The 20543-nt window shown below is 48.9% G+C and overlaps 1 protein-coding gene across 3 annotated transcripts in view; it reads left to right on the plus strand.

The window, feature by feature from the left end:
• Positions 1 to 19123, plus strand: part of GATA3 (GATA binding protein 3) — a 21280-nt gene extending 2157 nt beyond the window's left edge. For 2 of the 3 annotated variants that reach the window (XM_026091248.1, XM_026091249.1), the window contains exons 3-6: positions 1973 to 2509; positions 5518 to 5663; positions 11464 to 11589; positions 17714 to 19123. In XM_026091248.1, coding sequence (XP_025947033.1) covers positions 1973 to 2509; positions 5518 to 5663; positions 11464 to 11589; positions 17714 to 17998 — 1094 coding nt within the window. In that variant the 3' untranslated portion in view covers positions 17999 to 19123. The remainder of the gene's footprint in view (positions 1 to 1972; positions 2510 to 5517; positions 5664 to 11463; positions 11590 to 17713) is intronic. The other variant, XM_026091250.1, reaches the window with a different exon arrangement.
• The last annotated feature ends 1420 nt before the right edge of the window (positions 19124 to 20543 follow it).

The following is a 20543-nucleotide window of genomic DNA, read 5'->3' on the forward strand; positions in this document are numbered from 1 at the left end:
AAAAAAAAGGACAGAAAAAGAGAGAAAAAAATCCCAAGGTCTAATTAGGTACCAGACCTGTTATGTTCTCCTGTGGGTTCTTCAGGAATGTAGCGATCCAGAATGTGAATTTTGTTCCTGGGTCACAACTGATACACTGGCTTCTAGAGAGGAGGCAAAAGAGCTGGGGCTGCTGAGGCCCAAACCCGCGCAAGGGTGAGGGCTTCGGTGGCATCTTTTAAGAAGAATCAGAGCGATTCAGTAGCTACCGCTGGAGTTTGCCCGTACCGTTAAAAATAGGGAAAAGGAAAAAAAAAAAAGAGGGAGAGGAAAGAAAAGCAGATCCCGATTTCCTAAGTCGGAGAGTGATCTCTGTAGTGGTGACTCGAAAAAGCCCGAGGTTTGGCATGGAAATCCCCCGGCAAGAAGGRAGGCTTGCTGGGAAGAGCGAGCGGCCGCCGCCGCAGCCGAGCCGCGTTGCAGGGGCTGCTCTCAGACCTCAGCTACTTGTTGAGCGGCAGTCCCGGCACCAGGCTCTGCTCCGGAGCTGCCTTCCTCTGCTACCAGTCCCCTTAAAACAATTATTTCGAAGCATCAGCAGCCTTCGTCCTTTCTTCCTTTTGTTTTCTTTTCTTTCCTTCTTCTTTTTTTCAGTATATCAGCAGAAAGTGGAAATGCGGTCTCTCTGATCTAGCCTGAATATTATTTACTATGCTACTTCCTGGATAAGATAATGAATCTTGACCCTTTCTGTTCGTATAACCCACCTTCCCTTCCTTTAGAGCAGTTACTTTCAGTATTGTTCACGAATGTCTAGCGTGGTGAAAACTAGCAGAGGTGCTTGGAGATTTTATATGCACGCCCAAGCTCACATACAGACACGCAGGTAGATACTGCGCTCGCTCTCCAGCTAGCTGTACCTCTATAGATCTGTGCTCGCACCTCTCCTTCTGTAGATCTAGTAGTCTCTAAATACACATATCACGGTGCCTACAAACGTTAAGGACCTCTGGATGTCCATATGCATCCAGGGCTTTAGTAGTAGGCGCGAACTTGCTCTCCCGTTGAATAATCCTGTTTTTCAGCATATAGCAATTTGTTAAAGTTGCTGTGGATTGGGGCAGGTTTTTTTGCTTGTTTGTTTGTTTTTGCTTTTGGTAAGGGCAGCGATTATTTTAAAATAATAGCTATGATTCCTTAAGGACACTTACAACCAAAGGCAAAAAGGTTTGACTGCGTAAATGTAGTGTCTACTTGCAAAATCCAGCTCTGTCTTTCAAAATGCAASTGAAGCGTCCCTCGGGATAAGAAGGGATGGAGAGTTTCTTTTGAGAGAGTTGGTACTCTGTGAATGTGCCATATTACCCCAAGAAAGCTGCCTAAAAGTGCAGCCTCATGGAAGAAAAAAGGACAAGCTGTGGCGGTTTGCAAAGTAAAATAGGTCTACGGAAAAGGTTATTGCCCCGTTTGTGGGCATCTCCTGGTCCTCTTCGTTTGGCCAGAATATTCCCAGGGTTTGTAGCCCACGGCTGCTTTCGGAAGGGGACTGGGAAATTATTTTCGAGCTAAGGAAAATAATTTCCGCACTGGGGCAATTTCACGCAGGATCTTCGGYTAAAAGTCCGCGTGGAAGGGAACAAAACGAAGCGGGGCTGCTCAAATCCCCCCTCCGCGCCCCAGGGCTGCCAGCCCTCGGGGTCCCTGAGCTCCAGCCCTGCCCGCTCTCAGCAGGGTCGGGGCGGCCGCTTCGGGATATTCAGGCTTTTTTATTTTTATTTTTAAAGGCAGGGGGATGAGGTGCAATTCTGGTTGGTCCTCCAGCTGTGCCCTTTGGAAAAAAAAGGGGGGGGGAATGGGAAGGGGTTCAAACCCCCCCCCCCCCAGCCCCAAGCCGGGCTAGCACGGGTTGCAAAGCGCGGCCCAGGGAGTGTAACCCGATTTTTTTTTCCTCTCTCTTCTTTTTTTTTCTTTTGCTTCTGCTTTCTCGGAGCAGGGAGCCAGGTGTGCCGCCCGCCGCTGCTGCACGGGTCCCTGCCCTGGCTGGATGGGAGCAAGGCGCTGGGCAGCCACCACGGCGCTTCCCCCTGGAACCTCAGCCCCTTCTCCAAGACCTCCATCCACCACAGCTCGCCGGGACCCCTCTCCGTCTACCCGCCCGCTTCCTCCTCCACTTTGTCCGCCGGCCACTCCAGCCCGCACCTTTTCACCTTCCCACCGACCCCTCCCAAAGATGTGTCCCCGGATCCGTCCATCTCCACCCCCGGCTCCACCGGCTCCACCCGGCAGGACGAGAAGGAGTGCATCAAATACCAGGTGTCCCTGGCCGACACCATGAAGCTGGAGTCGTCTCACTCGCGGAGCAGCATGGCCTCTTTAGGAGGAGCCACCTCCTCCGCTCATCACCCCATCACTACCTACCCACCTTATGTCCCAGAATATGGCTCTGGACTTTTCCCCCCCAGTAGCCTCTTAGGAGGCTCTCCTACCGGCTTCGGGTGCAAGTCGCGACCAAARGCACGCTCAAGCACAGGTAGGGTTTTTGGCTTCTTCGTGCCCATTGCTAGCGAGAGGAGATGCAGAAGTGAAAGCGAGCCGGGAGGCGGGGGCCGAAGGGGTAGGGCYGCGTCCTGCGCTCCTCTCCGCAGGAGGATGCGCGCAAACACACGTGTGATGAAAGCAGAGGGGTCTGAGGCGATTCCCACAGAGGCGGCTTTAAATTCCCTGCAGGCTGCTGTGCCTCCTCCTGGGATAGTAACCGGAGCCAGCCCCCCCCGGCCAGCCTAGGCTGGGGGTGCAACACCTGGCTTAGCCCCGTGCSAGCCCGCCTGGGAGCCCAAACCTCCCTGGAGGCCTCCCAGCCCCGGAGCGCAGCAGCCCCGGGGGAGGCTTTTCCCCTCGGCCCGGGGAATCCAACGCTGTCCGGTTCCCGGGCTGCCCCGTGCAAAGCCCCTCCGTGATGCCCCCGTGTGCGGGGAGGAGGCCGCRGCGGGAGGTGCTGCCGCGGGGGAGCAGCTCTGGCTCCGCGGAGTTGCGCGGTCCGGGCTCGGGCTTGTGTCTGCACCGACTGCGCGCGTGTGTGTGTGTGCGCGCATATATGTGTGTGTGTGAGCATATATGTGTGTGTGCATATAGGTCTGCGCGCATATATGTGTGTGCGCATGTATATGCACATGTGTGTATGTGCAGAGCAAAGGGCGATTAGTTAAAACTCTCCTTTTTTTTTTCTTTTCTCTCTCTCTCTCTTTTTTTTTTTTTTTTTTTTTTTTTTTTTCCGTGGAGGCTGCTGCAGGGTTGCCTGGCATGAATGAGATCAGTTTTCAGGGTTTTTCCAGGGTGACATTTACTCTGTCTGTCTGAGCAGGGACTGTCTCTATTTAGCTGATATGTTTGAGCTAATCCAATTATTTTCAGACTGCTGCACGCGACAGTTGCATTGTTTATCCAGCGCCAGGAACTTTAATAGAGTCCGGATGCGGTTAGAGTGACAAAAAAACCCAGACCTGTATGTTTTGTACATGAAAGCAGAGAGGGGAGAGAGAGAGAGAGAGATGGAGTGAAACAAAAGAGAGGGAGAGACGCTCGAACAGCCCGAGAGCGCCCGGTTTAAGCGGAGGGGAACAACCCGGCCGCGCTATAACCGGGAGAAGCTCCCCGGCGGCAGCTCGGCCCTGCCGGGGGAGGCTGCGGGTGCGGAGCGGAGCCGCGGGTGCGCAGCGCGGCCCCGGCAGCGCGGCGGCAGCGGTGCGCGGCGCCCCGCGGCTGCGCCCGATTTTCAAACCGTCTCTCCCCCCCCGCCCCCGCCTCTTCCCCTCTCGCTTGTTTTCCTTTTGCCACTTTCTGTTACTTTACCTTCTAGAAAGACATCTGCGGTTTGCGATAAACCAACCCCAGGAGCAACACCTATTTTTTTTTTTCTTTTTTTCTCAAGTCGATTTTAGCAAGCTGGGAAACTCGCACACAAAGTGTTGGGGGGCGGGGGGATGGGGTTAGCCGAAGGGATGGAAGGAAAGGAAGGAGGGGGGGGTGTTTTTCCAGGACCAAAGAGGGAGAAAAGGCTGCAAAAAAAATTTTTTTTTTTGGGAGGGGGAGCGCGGAGAAGAGAAGGGTTTGGTGCAAAGGCTCTGGAAAAACGGTTGCCGTTTGTGGTTAGAGTGCGGATGCCTCTCATTTGAGTGCGCCGCCGGACCGAAATGCAGGCTAGGGGAGCGGGGAGTCAGCTCTGTGCTGTGAGCTGTGCTCCGGCCAGCCGAGGTTTTCCGCTGCTCTCAGCTAGGCTGGGAGTATCTTTAAAAGCAAGAAAAAAAAAAAACCAACAAAAAACACCCTCCGCAGCCCTCAGGGAGAAGGCTGCGAAGGGGCAGGTTTTCCCCTGAGCGCAGGAGCAGAGCGCCAGCCCATCGCGATAATCGTGACACGTCGGGCAATTCCCTCCTCGCACCCGGGGAGCCGATGGGTTTTGTGGGCGTTGGATGGGTGGGGAGGACAGCGGGCGGCTGTGTAGAGGAGAGGAAGGGTCTGAGGCAGGGCTCAGGCTGCCCCGAGGCTCTTCGGGACCCCCAAGCGCCCGGGGATGGACGGGCAGGCTGCACACGTGGCGGAGAAGAGAGCAGGGCGGCCGTGGGTTGGTGTCTGCAGCCCCTAGGGCTCGCTGGGGAGGGTTTAATCCAGAGGTGAATCAGTAGCAGATTTTGGAGGAGTATTGGCTGTGGTGGGGTGGGGGCCGGTGTTGTGGTCCTTGATTATCTTTGGGGACCTTCATGTGGTTTGCGCTGAGTCCAAAGAAAAGCCCCCCTCCGGCTCATCCACCTCCCTGGATGGGGACACAGGGCAATGCTTGAAGAGCGGCCCTGGGGCCTACAAAGACGACCAGGGACTTTTTTTCAGTATCCATCTGTCCCTGGGGTGTTGGAGGCTCCTTTTCAGGCTGGTYGGATCTGATCTGGGGGTAGAAAGCACCACCTCGGCTTGCCTTGGAACCTGCCAAGGCTCACCTGGCCCATGTAGTGAGACAGGAGCCGCAGGAGCCCGGGCTCCAGAGCGGACAAGGAAGCTCTTGACATTGCAGAAGTGCCTTCAGGAGCACTGCTAGCCTCTCATCTTCCTCCCCCTCCTGAGTAAGGCCCTTTCGGGAGGGGTGAGAGCAGATCCAAAGCCTCGGCTTCTCCAGGGCATCCCTCAAGCTGGCATGGGCTTTGCACAAGGGTTGTCATCGTCACTGTCCCTGCTGGGCCACAGGCCGGATGCTGTCTGCTGGGAGACACCAAGGGTGGTGCTGGGGAGGGAGACAGGATCAGGCCCTGCATGGGCTGACTCTCCTCTGTCTAGGCCTGGGACGTGGCTTAGCTGCGGCCTTGGACATAAACAGCCTGGAAGTGGGATGGACCTTCAAGCTGCCAGGCTGGGTCTGGCATGGACGGGTCTGTTGGACGATTTGGGAGGAGGGAGCTTTTTCCAGGCTGGGGGAACAGCCGGAAAAGCCTTTGCAGCCCTTTTCACCTCCGCTTTCCCTAAGTGAACTATGCGCTCTCTTGTTTCCAGAAGGCAGGGAGTGTGTAAACTGTGGGGCTACCTCAACCCCTCTGTGGAGAAGAGACGGCACCGGGCACTATTTGTGTAACGCCTGTGGACTCTATCACAAAATGAACGGGCAGAACCGGCCCCTGATCAAACCGAAGAGAAGGCTGGTGAGTCGCTTTTCTTTCTCCTTTTCCTTCTTCCTCAACTTTTGCTCCTCGCCCTCAGCCCAGGACAGAGAAGGGAAGCTCATCCCACCCAGAAATCTCGTCCTACCACGGCAGAGAGACGGGGGGGTGCTGCCCGCAGCTGCTGTGGGCCTCAGTAATCTTGAAAAACTACAAAACCGGGAAAAAATAAAGGTCCAGCCCTTATTAGGGCTTCTTGCGAAACAGAACCGAGATTTCTTACAGGTCGCTATAGGGCAGAGGCCTCTGCGCGGGGCTRTTGGGAGGTAGAGTCATGACTCAAGGCACATAGCCCTTGGGGAGAAGGGCAAAGCTATTCCCTCCCAGCGTCCAAAGAGATTTCAGGAGAGCGGGGTTTCTCAAAGGCTTTCCAGACCTCTTTCCTCTGCTCCCAAAGTTGCCACCCCCCTTGGATGGTGGTGTTTTGGAAAGGCGTTTTGGGGAGCGGGCTGGCTGCTGCAGCATCGGCCTTTTGGGCATCAGTCAGGCCTTGGTCCTGCAAAGACCTGGCCTGAGGATCCTTCTGGCCTTTGAACCCCATGGGGTCATCYGTGCCGGAGCAATGGGGGGCATCAAAGTCTGCTGTTCCTGCACGGTAGGAGCTTGCCACTGCTCCGAATCAGCGYGCACGTGGCCAGAAGGGAGCGGATGGCAATATCCGTGAGCAATCCCGGTGCGAGGACCGGCGAGCGCGTCAAGTTGAGCGCGTGCCTCGGACCACCCAAGCTGGGGGACGGCGACGTGCGCGTATAACTCTCTGAAATAATAGCTTCAGACCTTGCGACTGTAATGTATACAGGCAATATGTTATAGCATCCCCAGCGATCTCTTTATGAATTTCCCTGGAAGCCACAAAAAGGTCTGGAAGCTGTGGGCACGGCTAATAAATGCGTTGAAGTATATTTGGCAAATAATCAGGCAAACCACAAGGGGAAAAATATATCAAGCGGGGGAAAAAATATGTTCCCTGCCTGGGAAGTTACTGAATGTTTAGAATCGAGGCACGTTTAGTTTCATTATGATTAAAAACGCCGGCAGGCTCCTGGGCCACTGCTTAAAACGTGGGGGAAAGAGCGGGTGTCCCCTCTCCGCGGGGCTTGCTGAGCTAGCGGGGCACATGGGCYGTCTCTCGGCCACCGCGAGAGCTCGCCCCGGCGCTCAGCACCATGCGGCAGGTCCCCGCGGGGCCGGATCCCGCGGGAACGCTTCGGYGGCACCGCTCGTTGGTCTGGAGCTCAACGTCAAGGTGCCGGTGGCTTCGGTTGGGCAAGTCTCCGGCACGTGTTTAGCTTTSTCCCCCGCGAAAGGGCTGCAAAACTCAGCTGGTTCATCCGCCCTAGGAGGCGTTTGCAGCACGAGGCTGTGCACGGCCCCGGGCAGGGTCACGGCGCGAGGGGCAGCGGCGGTGGCGGTTTTGGGCTCTGTGCGCGGTTGGGASAGGTGCAAGGTCTCTCCTTCATCCCCCCGTGCCCCAAAATCTCCTGCATGACGAGCGTAATGCAAGGCAGAACGTCCCCGTGCCTTGCCCTGCTTGTTTCCCTTATAAGAAAATGTTGGTCTCGCTCAACTCGGGCTCGTCTTTCACAGCCTTATTAGAAAAAAGGAAAGGCTTTCTAGGGAGGGAAGTGCGGCTTGGGATTTTTAATCTTTGGGCAGTTCTCTTGTTTTCTTCTCCTCCCCCTGGCCCTACTGTCTTAAACACACACGGTTTTCTTTTCTTTTCTTTTCTTTTCTTTTTTTTTCTCGTTCTCTCTTTATGTGTAAAGTTAACTTCCTAGGAAAAAGCTGCCGGATATCTGAGCCCTGGAGATAACTCATAAACAACAGCTCCGTTTCCCCAACCCAAACACACAGGAGCTTGAGCATATCCAAACAAGCAAAGGGGGAGGCAGAATAGGAAAGCGGCTGGGAACGGGGGGGAGAGCTTTCAAAATGTGCCTGATGGAACCACAAAAGAATGTCCCGAGTCACCCTGAGCCCGGCACATGCAAAATGGAATAAATAAATAAATGCATTGTAAAAGGTCATTCTTAAAACAAAACAAAAAGAAAAGCAAAAAAAAGCAAAGGCAGATATTGTCTTGCAAAACCATCCCTATCTTGGGCCTTTCGGTTAAAAGTCTAAGTTACTAAAAGTTCCTGTCCTTTGCATGCAGCCTCTGCTAAATAGGAACTTTTGATTTTTCTGTCTTTTGTTTTTCATTAGTGTCTGGAAAAAAAGAAAGAAAAGAAAAATGTTTCTAACTATCTGCATCTATATTTATTTCTTTTGCTAACCTTCTCCAAAAAAAAAAAAAAATTCAAAAAAACCCCAGAAGGCAACAGAGCTGGGACTGTATTTGCATTTCATTGTGCGCGTGTGTGTGTATATATATACGTAGACGTGTGTACRTCTGTGGCTTGACTTGCTCCTTCCTGACGTTGGAGAGGAGAGTGGGCTGGGGAAGGTGGCAGGCGTACCCGGACGCGGGGTGGGGAGCCYGTGTGCGCGCCTCGCTCGCTGCCCCGAGCTCCCTGCGTGACCTTGGGCTGGTTTTGCAGGCTCCCATCCCGGGCGCGATGAAACTAAAGACAGGTCTGCAACAGGCTGGGGAGAGAAGGAGAATAAATCCCGAGATCCTGAGAACCCGGCCCAACCCTCATTAAATTCGTTGGACGCCTTTGCCAACGCTTCCTTTACGGGAGATGGAGCGAGCCTCCATCTCCAGGGGATGCTGTGGATGTGGGAGACCTGCCCGGGCCGGGGGGACCGAGCCGACGTGCCCCTCTCACAAGGTCCCGCATCCCGTCCTCATTCCCATGGCCGCCAGTGGCCGCCTTGTAGCTGCCATTGCGGAGACCGGGATAAAACCTTCCTTTTATTTTTTGTTTTCTCCCTTTTCTTGCCTACGCGGATCCAAAACTCTCCATTTCCATGTCCAGCCGTGCTATTTTTAGGAGGTTTATAGCCAGCTTCTCAGAAGGCCCGTATACAGATTTATGTGCGCTCAGGCTAATTTTAGGAAGCTGTCACTTGTAGCTTTTTGGACAGCCCATGTAAATCTGGACTCTGCAAACATCCCTCCGTTCAGCATCTTTATCRGCACTCGGTTCCTCCTTCCACATTTTTCTCAATTCCACCTTTTGATCAATGTCAACGTTTTGGGCATGTGCTGAAGGTTGTGCCCTCGCTCCTGTGCAACTAGGTCACGGGGTCTGGTCCTACAGATGGCATTAAGCACCTTTTAAGTGATCTCATTACTTATGTGGTCAGGATTGGGCTGGTGACYAGTGGCAGTGAATGGGATTTTTTTTTTTACAATAACGTTATTATTCGTTGTTTCCTGCCCACTGCCAGTGTCTGCAGTAGGAATGGTACATCATGAGACGTATGGTCTGTGACCAGAAGAGCCCAGGGTTTAAAATACTTGGCTAACAGCTCCGAGGTTTCGTAGGCAAAATATGGCAGATGGAAAAGAAGCCAGTGGACGTTGCGGTTTATTCTTTTAGGAAGTGTCAGGAGGCGAGAATTTCTTTAAAATCCTGAGAAAGTAGCAAGACGGTGACATTTGCCATGTGAGAAGTTATGGTGAGCGCGTTGTACAAACCCCAAATATCTTCAAAGGGGACGTTTCCCCTGTGTGGGCTGAGTCAAATATCACTGGTTTTCAGAAATTTCCTTAGGCTTGATTCTGGGTCTGATAAGGGCAAATCCGTCACCGAGAGACTCGATCCGGCCTCTGCTTCTCTCCTGAGCCACCCGCCGTGGTCCGCGGGAGCCGAGGATGCAGAAAACTGCAGACTTTCCCCTCGCTCCTGGGGCCGGGGTGAGATCAAGGCTCTGCAAACACTTATGTCCATGCTTCGCTGGAGCACCTGGGTTGTCCTACCGATTTCACTGAGATCKCTGGCACCCATGAGCCAAGTTGAGGCCCTTTTTCATCTCTTTCTCAAAGAGAACTCCCCCCCCCGGTGCAGCCCCTGCCTTCCCTCTGCCTTGAACTGTATCGGGTGGGCAAGCGGTGTAACTCCYGCGTGTGGTCAGCAGAAGTCAACTGAGGTCCTCCTTGTGCTTGAGATCAGCTGGTTTCAGCTTGGTTTATGCCGTCTCATGGTCAGCCAAAGCTCCCTTTGATTCTGAGGCTCTCCAGAGTCCCCCCAAGTCAGTGGGATTCATCCCGCTTGTCTTGAGGTCTGACCCCCCTTGGCTGCTCCAGTGCTGCACCACTGACACAGAGCCAGTGGCTGATGGTCACGGCTGAAGCCTCTCTGCTACTTCTTCCTCCAGTGTCCGTGCAATCAGCTGGGGAGAGCCCCTTGCTATCAGATCAGGCTTGCTGCGACGTTTCTTAATGCTTGTGGGCATCATATTATTTAATTTTTAGACAGTCCTTTTTGTCTAATTAAAAAGAGAAAAAAATTCCTACTCTATCTAAAACAAAACCAACCCGTCCTCTCTCCACCTACGCTGAGTTCAATTATGATTAAAATTGCAACATGACCTAACAAGAGTTGGTATTAAAGCTAGAGCTGTGCCAGTGTCCATGTTTGCATTTTGGGTTTGTTGTATGGTATCCAAAGATGCGGTGTTTTTTTTTTAATGTTGGATGTGCTACAATGTGCGGCTGTGTGGGGTGAGGGGTAAATTTGAAACAGTAATAGCACAAAAGAGAGCATTAAAGGCTCAGTTCTGCAAGGTGCCAAGCATTGCTATGATCTGGCAAATCGCTTAAGCACATGTTTTAACTTTAAGCACATGAGCAGTCCCATTGAAAGCAATGCATCAGGATGAAATCAGAGCTCTGGGACTATGTCATGTTGATGAAGAAGAGATAGGACTGGAATCTAAAGGTCTTTTTTAAGAGCTGTAGGCACTCGCACACATGCAAACATGCATACGCACTCATCTAAAAGTCTGCAAACTCCTTTTCCTCCTTCAGTGGCAGAAGGACAATTTGTTTGCCAAAATTACAGTTTTTAAATGATGAACACAAATTCATGCATGTAAAAGAGAAACAACTTCACTAAACTTGGCCTTGCTACACTATTATCGCAGCTAACAAAAAAGGTCCCTTGTACACCTTGACACGTAGACTTTTTCTGTTCCTCCCCTTCTGTGAAATGGTAAATTCTTACTTCAGGCTCATTACCCCTCCTTAAATAAACACGAAGGTTTAGGCTGTCAAAGGGTGTAATTAGAAAGTCGGGATTCTCACTCTTTGCCACAATGTTATTTCCGATCCGGAGCCCGTGTGCTTTGAAGCCGAGCTGCGCTTAAGGGACTGGGCCTGGCTTRCAGTCACATCCAAGGCGCAGCTGCCCACCAAACGCCGCGCGGGTCTCATCCGGCGCCCGCTGAAGCCGGCGTGAGTCATGCTGTTGACTCCGGCAATTGTTGGTTCAGGCCCTCGCTGCGGAATTAGACCCCTGGGGGTCGGAGGGAATTAAGATGGAAAGACATGTTGGCATTTAAATAATATTTTTCCCTCTGGAATGGGTTGTGCCAGCGCTGCTAATTTTGAGGAGTTCTATCAGAGGTTTAGCACTCACTTTTCAGGATGCCCTTTGGCACCTGATTCAGTTCGTATATAATTTGGGATTAAAGTACCTGAGGGATTTTTTTCAGAATTGCTGTTTGTTCTCACAAGCCAGTTTCTGGAGGCCTCTGCCGACGTGCGTCAGCCTTGCACGGTTGCTGTTTTCTTTCTCAGCGATTTTGCTGATTGCATCTTTTTAACACTGGCGCTTTTCTCTCCCTCTCTTTCTCCCCCCTCCACCCCGTGTCTCCCTGCTCCTTCCCTCAGTCTGCAGCTAGAAGGGCGGGCACATCCTGCGCGAACTGTCAGACCACCACCACCACCCTGTGGAGGAGAAATGCCAACGGCGATCCCGTCTGTAACGCCTGCGGGCTCTACTACAAGCTGCACAATGTAAGTGTGAYGGTAACGCTCAATAGCGGGGCTTCTGCTCCACGAGGCCGATGGTCCAAATGCTTCCTGACTTCAGGAATTGCCGTCCTCGATGGTGCTGAGACCTCCCTTTGGGGAGCTTGGGGGTCGGAGCGACGGGCCGGCATCAGGAACGGTCCTCTCGGGCAAGCGTAGCTGATCCGATTTGGGAAGTTATAAAACAGGAGCGGCCAAGGGTAATGTTAGAGCTTTCCCATGCCCGAGCCAAGAAAGGAGGGGTGGATCAACACAGTGAGATATTATCCGCTGCTGATTGGGCTCAGTGCATTGGAAAAGACAACATGCTGCCTTGCAAACTGATATCCCTTCTATGCACAGCTTGGTTCCTCCAGCAAATACGAACTCCGGAAAAAAGCAAAATGTGCCAGCAACTATTTAGATCTTTCTTGGGTTTGTGGCTGTCTTTGTCCCGTCCCTCCACCAGTCCCCAAAGATGATTTATTTAGGTCTCCTGTTCGCCCTCGTTGATGCAAGTGATTCCTAAACCAGAGAGGACTTGATTTGGTTAGCGGGTTGTAGAGTCTGCTCAACCTGTGATGTGAATTTTAAAGCATCTGTCATGGAAGGGAAGGAGAAATGAAATGAAATGGTTGGCAGATTTAATCTAATATCTCCATGCAAAGCCAGCTTGCAGGAACCAGGGATATGTGCCCGAGGGAAAGAGCTAAAGGGATCTGAAAAGTGTTCTACTGAATAATACTGCTAATAAAGGAGTCTTAAGGCTACTCCTGCTGCTCTCATTCCGTATGTGGCATTAGAATAATTATTATGTAAGAAGGAAAAGACTTTCAATTTCTTTGCTTTGATATCACTTTTTTTTTTTTATAGTGGTCGTTTGCTTTATGTTTGACTTAGAAATCTCAGGCTATGTTTTGCCCTCATGTCCACCCACGCAAACACATCAAAAATGGATCGGGTTTCATGGGGCAGCCAACCCTTGTGATGTCTCAGTCCCTTCCATTTGCTATTTCAAGCTCTTTGGTTTCTTGGGATGAGTAAACGAGTTTGGATCAAGTAGAAAAAAAACCCCAAACAGACTAATTTTTCACCTGTTCCATGACAGACATCTCTCCCAGAAAAAAGGAAGATTTGTTTACCCATTAGTGGGCAGGTGTCTCAGCACATTTTGGGTCCCACGTAGCAAGCGATAGTTGCCATCAAATTCTTAGTCTCATCACTGAAAACAAAGGAGATGGACCAGGCCCTGGGAGTGAAAGCTCTCAAAAATATCATAAGAAAATATTCTCCTTTTGCTATTTCCATGGCAAGAAAGGAGCACAGTCAGCCAGCTTCATAGGAAGAAGCTGTGCTTATGCTATGTTTTCATTTTGGCCTTGCAGCCACCAGAGGTAGGGGTCAAATCGTGGGACCTGGGACACCTATGGTATGGACACCTGTATTGAAGCTGCTCCCCTTGCCCCCCAGCACCATCCATAGAAGGAAATAGGCCCTTCCCAGGTGCCATTTCTTGAACCTGGTGGAGACGTCTGTGTTTGGAGGAGATGATTTGCACCTTTGAAGAGTCTATTGCTCTCCATGACTACAAACAGAGGCAGGGTGATAAATTCGGATGTAAATAACCACAGTGTAGACATTTGACTGTAGGAATCCCCACTAAGGTGTCTAGACGGGTGTCTGAATTTTTGAGTTCTTCTCCAGAAACGAGCCTGTGAGAGCACCCGTCGTTAATCTCTCCTTCTCTCTTTTTCTCTTTTTTGCAATAATGTTGTGAACCTGGTTGGCCTGAATCAACCCCAGATCCACTGTTTAGGGAAGCTCAGATCCAGCTGTGAAATTTGTGACATGGGGTAGGCCTTGAGCAGATTGGAACCATTTTCATATTCATTAAAAACACAGTCAGCTGCTGAAAAGCTCAGCACAGCTACTTACCAAAGTCAAGTAGCATCTTGCCTTATGAGCAACTCCATTAATGGGACCTACTTAAATGAAACCCCCAGAGGACTGAGATATGTGCACAGCAATATGACTAAGGATACCAGATTCTGGCTATGAATGGATAGATCTTTTTTTTCACTTTTCCCCCTAGATGATGCTTAGTTATTACTCTGGTGAGAAATGGGCAATGTCACTGCATTAGCCCTTGAAAGTACCACCCTCAGCTCTAAAGATCCATGATGGCAAAGGGTTACAGCATTTTTCTGCCACCCAAATTGCTTTAGAGCCTGTGACTGTGAAGGCCACATTGTATTTCAGAAGCAAAATATATACGATTTTTTTGTGACTGGTGGTAAGGCAGCAGTGGTAGCTTTACCAAGACGCCTTCCCTCTTTGGCTACCAGGCTGGGAGGCAGGAACTAGCCAGCTGTGTTAACCACATTGTGGATGGCACCAGCACAACCCTTTAATCAGCTCAGGGTAGGGAGGAAGTTTGGTGATTGCATGTGGACAAGTTTCCTTGGCTGGTGCAAACTGCTACTGGCCCATTGAAGTGCAATATCCATTTGTGTAGGCTGAGGTCCTGCTCCTTTCGTGTATCCAAATCTGCACCAATTCTGAGTCAGGAGAAGTGTCAGAAATACGTATATTGTTAAGGTTCATCACCCATGTCTCTTCCAAGCAGCCCAGTCTGCAAAGGGGTTGTGTCAGTGCCAGCCGAAGCCCTTCGGCTGCTTGGAAGATGCCTTCGCCCTGTTTTAGGAGGGGTTGTAGGATGCAGTAGAACAGATACAGGAAATTCCTGGCTGCTTTTTTATCTCCCTCATTTTRTCTTTTCTTTGGGTTTAATGAATTTTATTTGGACCTTCACATTGTTAGGGTATTTTAATGGATTGATCTGAAGATGAAGCTTGCCTGTTTTTYAAGGAATGATAGCAGGGCTGAGTCCTACTTATCAGTGAGAAGGGAATAATACCAATACTATTTCTTTCTTGGGGTTTGTTTTCAWGTTGATTTACATAGCTGAAGCAAGCCCAGTTGTCAATAGGATGTAAGAAATAATCATAGTAGTCTTGGGGTGTGTTTCGGCTTTTAGTGAAGCTGCTGGCATTTTTCTCACTGACTTCAGCAAGAGCAGGCTACATTAACACCAGTATTAACAATGACTAATATTTTACATTGATATGATGCCTTTCATCCTGTGGCATCCCAGAGTGCTTTCTAAGATACAGCCACTCTGGAAGATTAACCCAACATTATAATGACTATGTCTAAAGGATAAATGTGCTTCAGTGACAGGACCTTGTTGAGGTCAATGGCAAAATCTCATTGTCTTCAGTCAGAGCAGGATCAGACCTATAACGTATAAGACTATCCCATGGACTTGATCTGTTGAATATGAGGTTCTTGTCCTTATTATTTTAGTACTTCTTAGAAATGGGATAAGCCTTCACTCATTTCAGAGATGGGTGGATGGGTGGAAGGGCCTGTACCTTGCTGGAGGTGCACAGCAGATTGGCCTATACCCATAGAAATGTGTGAGTTGCTATTGCTTTAGTAAAAGCCCTCAGAAAAGGGCTATTTATATCATAATAACCAAAGGCAGGGCTATGGGTCCCAGAGCAGAACAGTTGTTTTTTTGCATATGATAAAACAAAGAGCATAATTCCTAGCCAGACTGCCCATAATTAATTGGCTCCATATGAAATTAATGAATTTCATATACATGTGTTGGGCTGGTTTAATTTTAATGTAGCATGTGTTTGTCATTTTTATTGCAATGAATTTTCATGGAAAAGGGCTTCCCTCTGGCTCTCTCATTTATATACCGCAGAAGCAGAGATAGGTTCATCACTTTGATGTTTTGGGGAACACTTCAATTTTGCTGGGATCGTCGTTCTTTAAAGTCAGTGGAAAGCAAAATTTTTTCCAGCTTGCTGCTATGATTGTGCTGGTCTTTTCTACTGCTGTTTGCCTGAGTTCTCACCTGTCTGGCACTTGCAATGAGGTACTGCTCTAGGAGYGCGAGACCACATACACCAGAATGCCTTAACAGCTCAAATGGCATCTCTGACCCCACCTGCAGGGCTGGCCTTGACTTTTCTGCCATCCTGAGCAAAACTGCTATTCCCATCCTTCAGGTTCACCTGAAACCATGGCCGGGGCCAACGGCTCCTTTGAGATCGGGTGACACGTGGGAGATGTTTCTCTGGGGACCCGGGCAGCATCCCATAGGCTCGATCGCAAAGTTGCTGGCCAGCGGTCGGTGGTGGGGTGGTTTGTGCCAACGGCATAAATATTGCTGCCCTGTGAYGGTCACTTGGGGCTGCCTCGTGAATGTTGAACCTGAGGGACACRTCACTGATGGCTTGCTTAAAACGGGCCAGGCAGAGCTTTCCCATTAGCAGCCTCAGCCAGCGCTGTCAGCGGCGTAGCAGTTRAGGGGCTTCCTTGTGCGCGTGTCCTAGTTCTCTCCGTTAGGACAGGAAGCCGGGGAGAAGGGTGATATTGTATTTAAGGCCCATGACATTTGAGGTTTCTCCCTGCTGCTGCCCCAGGGTTCCTGTGGGTCTGCACGTGGGCGGGCATCCTCTTTCCCACCTCTTTCYGTCTGCAAGCTGGGCTGCTCCCTCTTTGTACGGAGTTAGAGTCAGACTCTCATTCACCCATTTTTAGGATGAGACACGGTTTCTCATCACTGCTGGTACGGAGAGCCCGAGGTCACTAAGGCTGACTGAGATGACGAAATCTGGGTTGCCTGAACCAGAGTAGCCWAATCTGTTCCTTCCTCTTGCCATGGGTCTGTCCCTGTGTGTAACAGGGAGCCATTGTATCCTGACCTTCCCAGGGAGAGAAAGCAGTGAATGATCCTTCTGCYGTGGTGGAAAGCACCAAGCAGTGGGTTATAAGCAAGAAGCTAAACTTTGCTGTGATCTTAAAGAAGAGAATGCTTTGTCCCTTCCGTTCACTCAAAAGCTAAAAAATGAAGATCTGCTCAAGATCCTTGCAGGAACATCTCTGTATTGTCCTTCACCAGGGCTGAGACAGAGGTTTCCGGTGGAAAACCCATCTATTTTCCCCTGCTCTTCTACACTTTGCAGAATATCCATCAGCACAGCTGTGTCCTCACATTTATTATGAAAAGCAATGTTCAAACCTGGGTATTTTTTTCCTCAGCTGTCTTGGGGACTGCCTTCTGCTATGGGTGAAGTCCTGCAGAGGAGCCAGCACAGACCTGTGCCTGACTAATTCCCCATGTAGGCTCCCAAGTCCAGATTTTTAAGGGTGCTTGTGGTTGTTAGGTGCATAAATCCCTTCTTGAGGGTGGTCTTTGAGGCTTTCATGGTATCTGTGCTAATGTGTGTTGTGATGCTGGCTCTCCATGGAGCAAAATGAGTTCCTTACAGTGCTTAGATAGACCTTTTGCTACCATTTCCTAACCCTGATGGGTGTATGGACCGCTATTTTTGCTGCATACATCCATGCAGGAGAATATAATGCTTTGGTTTCCTATGGATATGTCCGCACCCAAATAGAAAATGTGCCCTGCGCCAGGCAGCACAGATACCGTTCTAGGCCAGAAATAAACCTGTAAGGATGAGGGCATGGTCAGAGCAAAATCTTTCCAAAGAGGACAAATGGTATGAACATCAGTTGCTTTTCTGAAGGGTTTGCCCAGCTCCCTAATGCTGCTGTGGAGGTTTGGGGCCCCTCGTAGCGCTGAAATCCCAACAGCTGTTGTCGCTAATGGTTTTGGATCAGTCAGGAAGCCTCAGGGTGAGCCGGTGTCTGTAGGGAATATTTCAAGGTGGTAATGATTGGTCTCATTCCTGAACACACTGCAGTTACCTAATGCCCAGATAGCTGAAATTTTTTATCCGCTGCAAGTTTTTCGGTTGTGTTTTGCTCTAGTGAGACTCTGCCAGCAGTTTTTTGTCATCTCATCCTCAGAAGTTTCAGCCCGACTTGGAATTTCCTGAAACTTCCCGGGGCAGATTCAGCCCCGACCTGGATTTTTTTGTGGAGGAGGATTTGCGTAGCCACGGCACGTGGTGAGGGTGGGGGTTGTTGACTGCTTAGCCTTGTCCTGGCACATTGCAAGGACTGCTGAGACATGGGGTACCCGAATCCCAGGGTGGTTTGGGAAGAAGGGATGGAAGCACAAAAAAAATAATTGATTTTTGTTTAGATTAACAGACCCCTGACTATGAAGAAAGAAGGAATTCAGACCAGAAACCGAAAAATGTCTAGCAAATCCAAAAAGTGCAAAAAGGTCCACGACAACCTTGAAGACTTTCCCAAGAGCAGCTCCTTTAACCCCGCCGCCCTCTCCAGACACATGTCCTCTATCAGCCACATTTCACCTTTCAGTCACTCCAGCCACATGCTGACTACACCAACACCGATGCACCCTCCATCCAGCCTCTCTTTCGGACCTCACCATCCTTCCAGTATGGTCACTGCCATGGGTTAGCGAGAGACTCCCCTGCTGAATGCTTACGGTCTCAAAATGAGATTTACTTTATATACTTGCATTTTTGCAGGCGTGCGGTTATGGGTCTGACGTCCCGAATCAAATGGGAGGGGGAAAAAAGAATAAAAAAAAATAAAAATGTTATTTGAAGGCGTAAAGGCGAAAAAAATTAAAAAAAAACTCAGAAAAAAAACAACAAAAAGCACAAAAAGGAAAAAAAAGAAAAAAAAGAAAAAAGTAAAAAAAATGTTTTAAAAAAAGTGATGTCTGCCACTTTTTAAAGGAACTCACTATGGCGTCTATGTATTCTTACCCACTGAATCTGGATACCATTTGTGAATAAGCCATTCAGAACTTGCATTCCCTATTGGACAGGATCTCTAGTGCTGTGAAAAATAAAATAAAATAAAAAACGCTGAACTTTGCATATAACTTATATTGTAAGAAATACTGTACATTTGAGGAAGACTTTATTGCATCTGGGGAGCTGTAAAGAAAAAGGCATGAAGGACTCCAAGAGATTTTTTTTAAAGGAAAAGAAAAAAAAAAAAGAGGACGGGAGGACAATTTAAAAAACAGAAAAACAAACAATGCAGACCAAGAGGAAACACGGTCTTAAGAACAAATGGACCAACTGCCAGTCATGTCTTCTCCTTTTATTTTATTTTTTGATTTTTTTTTGGTTTCTTTTCGTTTCTGGGGAGGGGGAGGGGGCTGGCTAGAACGGTTTTGATGATGCATTAACTAACTAACTAACTAAATAAATAACTAAATAAATAAAACCTGTAGGGAGATCATTCATTTTGGGCCATGGGCCTTTTACATAGGAAGTACCAATGGTGTCAGGCAATCAGTGTTAACATGCGGACATTGCCAACAAGGGGTTTTCAGATAGCCATTCTCCAGGTCTATACGCATTGTGAACAAGTTCCTGTAATTGTTGTTTGTATGTATAATTCAACGCACCAAAATAAGAAAGATGTAGATTTATTTCATCCTATTATACAGACTGAATGGTTGTACAAATTTATTTACTGCTAGTGATAAGACCTGCTTTTTTTGTTTTGTTTTCATATTTTTTCCTCCTTTTTTTTTTGGAGAATAAACTAGATTAAATTCTGTTGACTTAAAAGTGTTTTGTGCTTGGGKGTGAGAAGGGGAATCTGTTTCTTTCTTTATTAACAACTTTATTTTTTTTCATTTGCTTTGACGGCATTTACTACATAGCTTCCATGGGTACGGGAATGTGTGTCTTTTTCCACTCGTGCTGACAGCCAATGCAGTGTTTGCAGTGGTTTCAGCCACCGCAGAACAAAAAATGCAGAACAAATCAAAAAAATGCAGAACAAAGCAAAAAAAAAAAACCCAAATAAATGGACAGCRTGTCCGTATAACCTCACTGCTCAGTGTGTGCTACCTATCCCTCAAATCACAGTCCAGTCCAGTCCTGTGTGCCTGGGACAGTTCCCATATAGACTCTGTCCACCGTGGCCACCACGGTGACAGACCCTCCTCGCTGCCAACGCGGGGCTGGGATGTGGACAAAGGTAACTGTCCATGCTACTTTTTTGGGCTGTACAAGGAAAGGCCCCCAGTCCTTGGAGACGAACCCAACAAGGACACGCTCCCAGGAAAGTGCTTTCTGCTCTGCTCCACTCGATACTAAGTGGTATCATTTGATGGTCGGAGGTCGAGATCTTGGTGTGAGGTCGGGCTGGACCAAATCCCATCCCTGTGCTCAGAAGAGTGAGCAGAACCTGGTACAAAAGACTAGATTTGCTGGTAGACAGAGGAGGATGCCAAAAGTTCAAAGGCCATTGGCCAACCTCTCTCCCCCAAGATATTTCTTTGAAATAGCACAATTTATACTATTATTGTTATTAATGATAGCAAACTTTGGCTATTGTAATTTGCTTTATGATGCTTTAATTCTTAGGAATCATCCCTAGTCTTTAGTATTTACGGTTCCAGCTTCTTTACACCATCATAAGAGATGGATACTTACCTTCCAAATGAAGGCTTAAGCTTCTTAGCAGCCAGCTCTCCTTGCTGTAGATTCAAGCATGATGTGGTAAGACAGGAGTTGGCAATGCTGTGAGAAACTGGTAAAAAAACCTAAGTAAAAAAAGCAATCTCAAAACATAAAAACCTCAACAGATATGACCTGCAAATGGATTATTTTTTGATAGGTGGTAAAAGAGCTGAGATCTTCCACCCCAAAATATGTGTACTACTGACTTTCAGTGCCAAATGAATGTAAAATATCACCATATTTACCAGATGCTATTTTGGACTCAATTTATCTTCAGAGATAACTTTAGAGAGCAACAGTGTCATGGTCTTATCTTGTCTGTAGGATGGCTCACTTGAGTAAGGATGTTTCGTGTAAGGAAGGCTTACAAGACCACTTCCTGGAAACTTTTAAGATGAATATACACAGGGTCAAATAATAATTTGATTTGGGAATAGAGTGGAGGGAGGAAGGGGGTTGATCTTTGTTTGGGCTTTTTCTCCCCTGTTTCAAAATGAACCTAGTCAAAATATG

This window comes from Apteryx rowi, unplaced genomic scaffold (assembly GCF_003343035.1).
Source record: "Apteryx rowi isolate R43461 unplaced genomic scaffold, aptRow1 scaffold_9, whole genome shotgun sequence".
NCBI classification, from domain to species: Eukaryota; Metazoa; Chordata; class Aves; order Apterygiformes; family Apterygidae; genus Apteryx; species Apteryx rowi.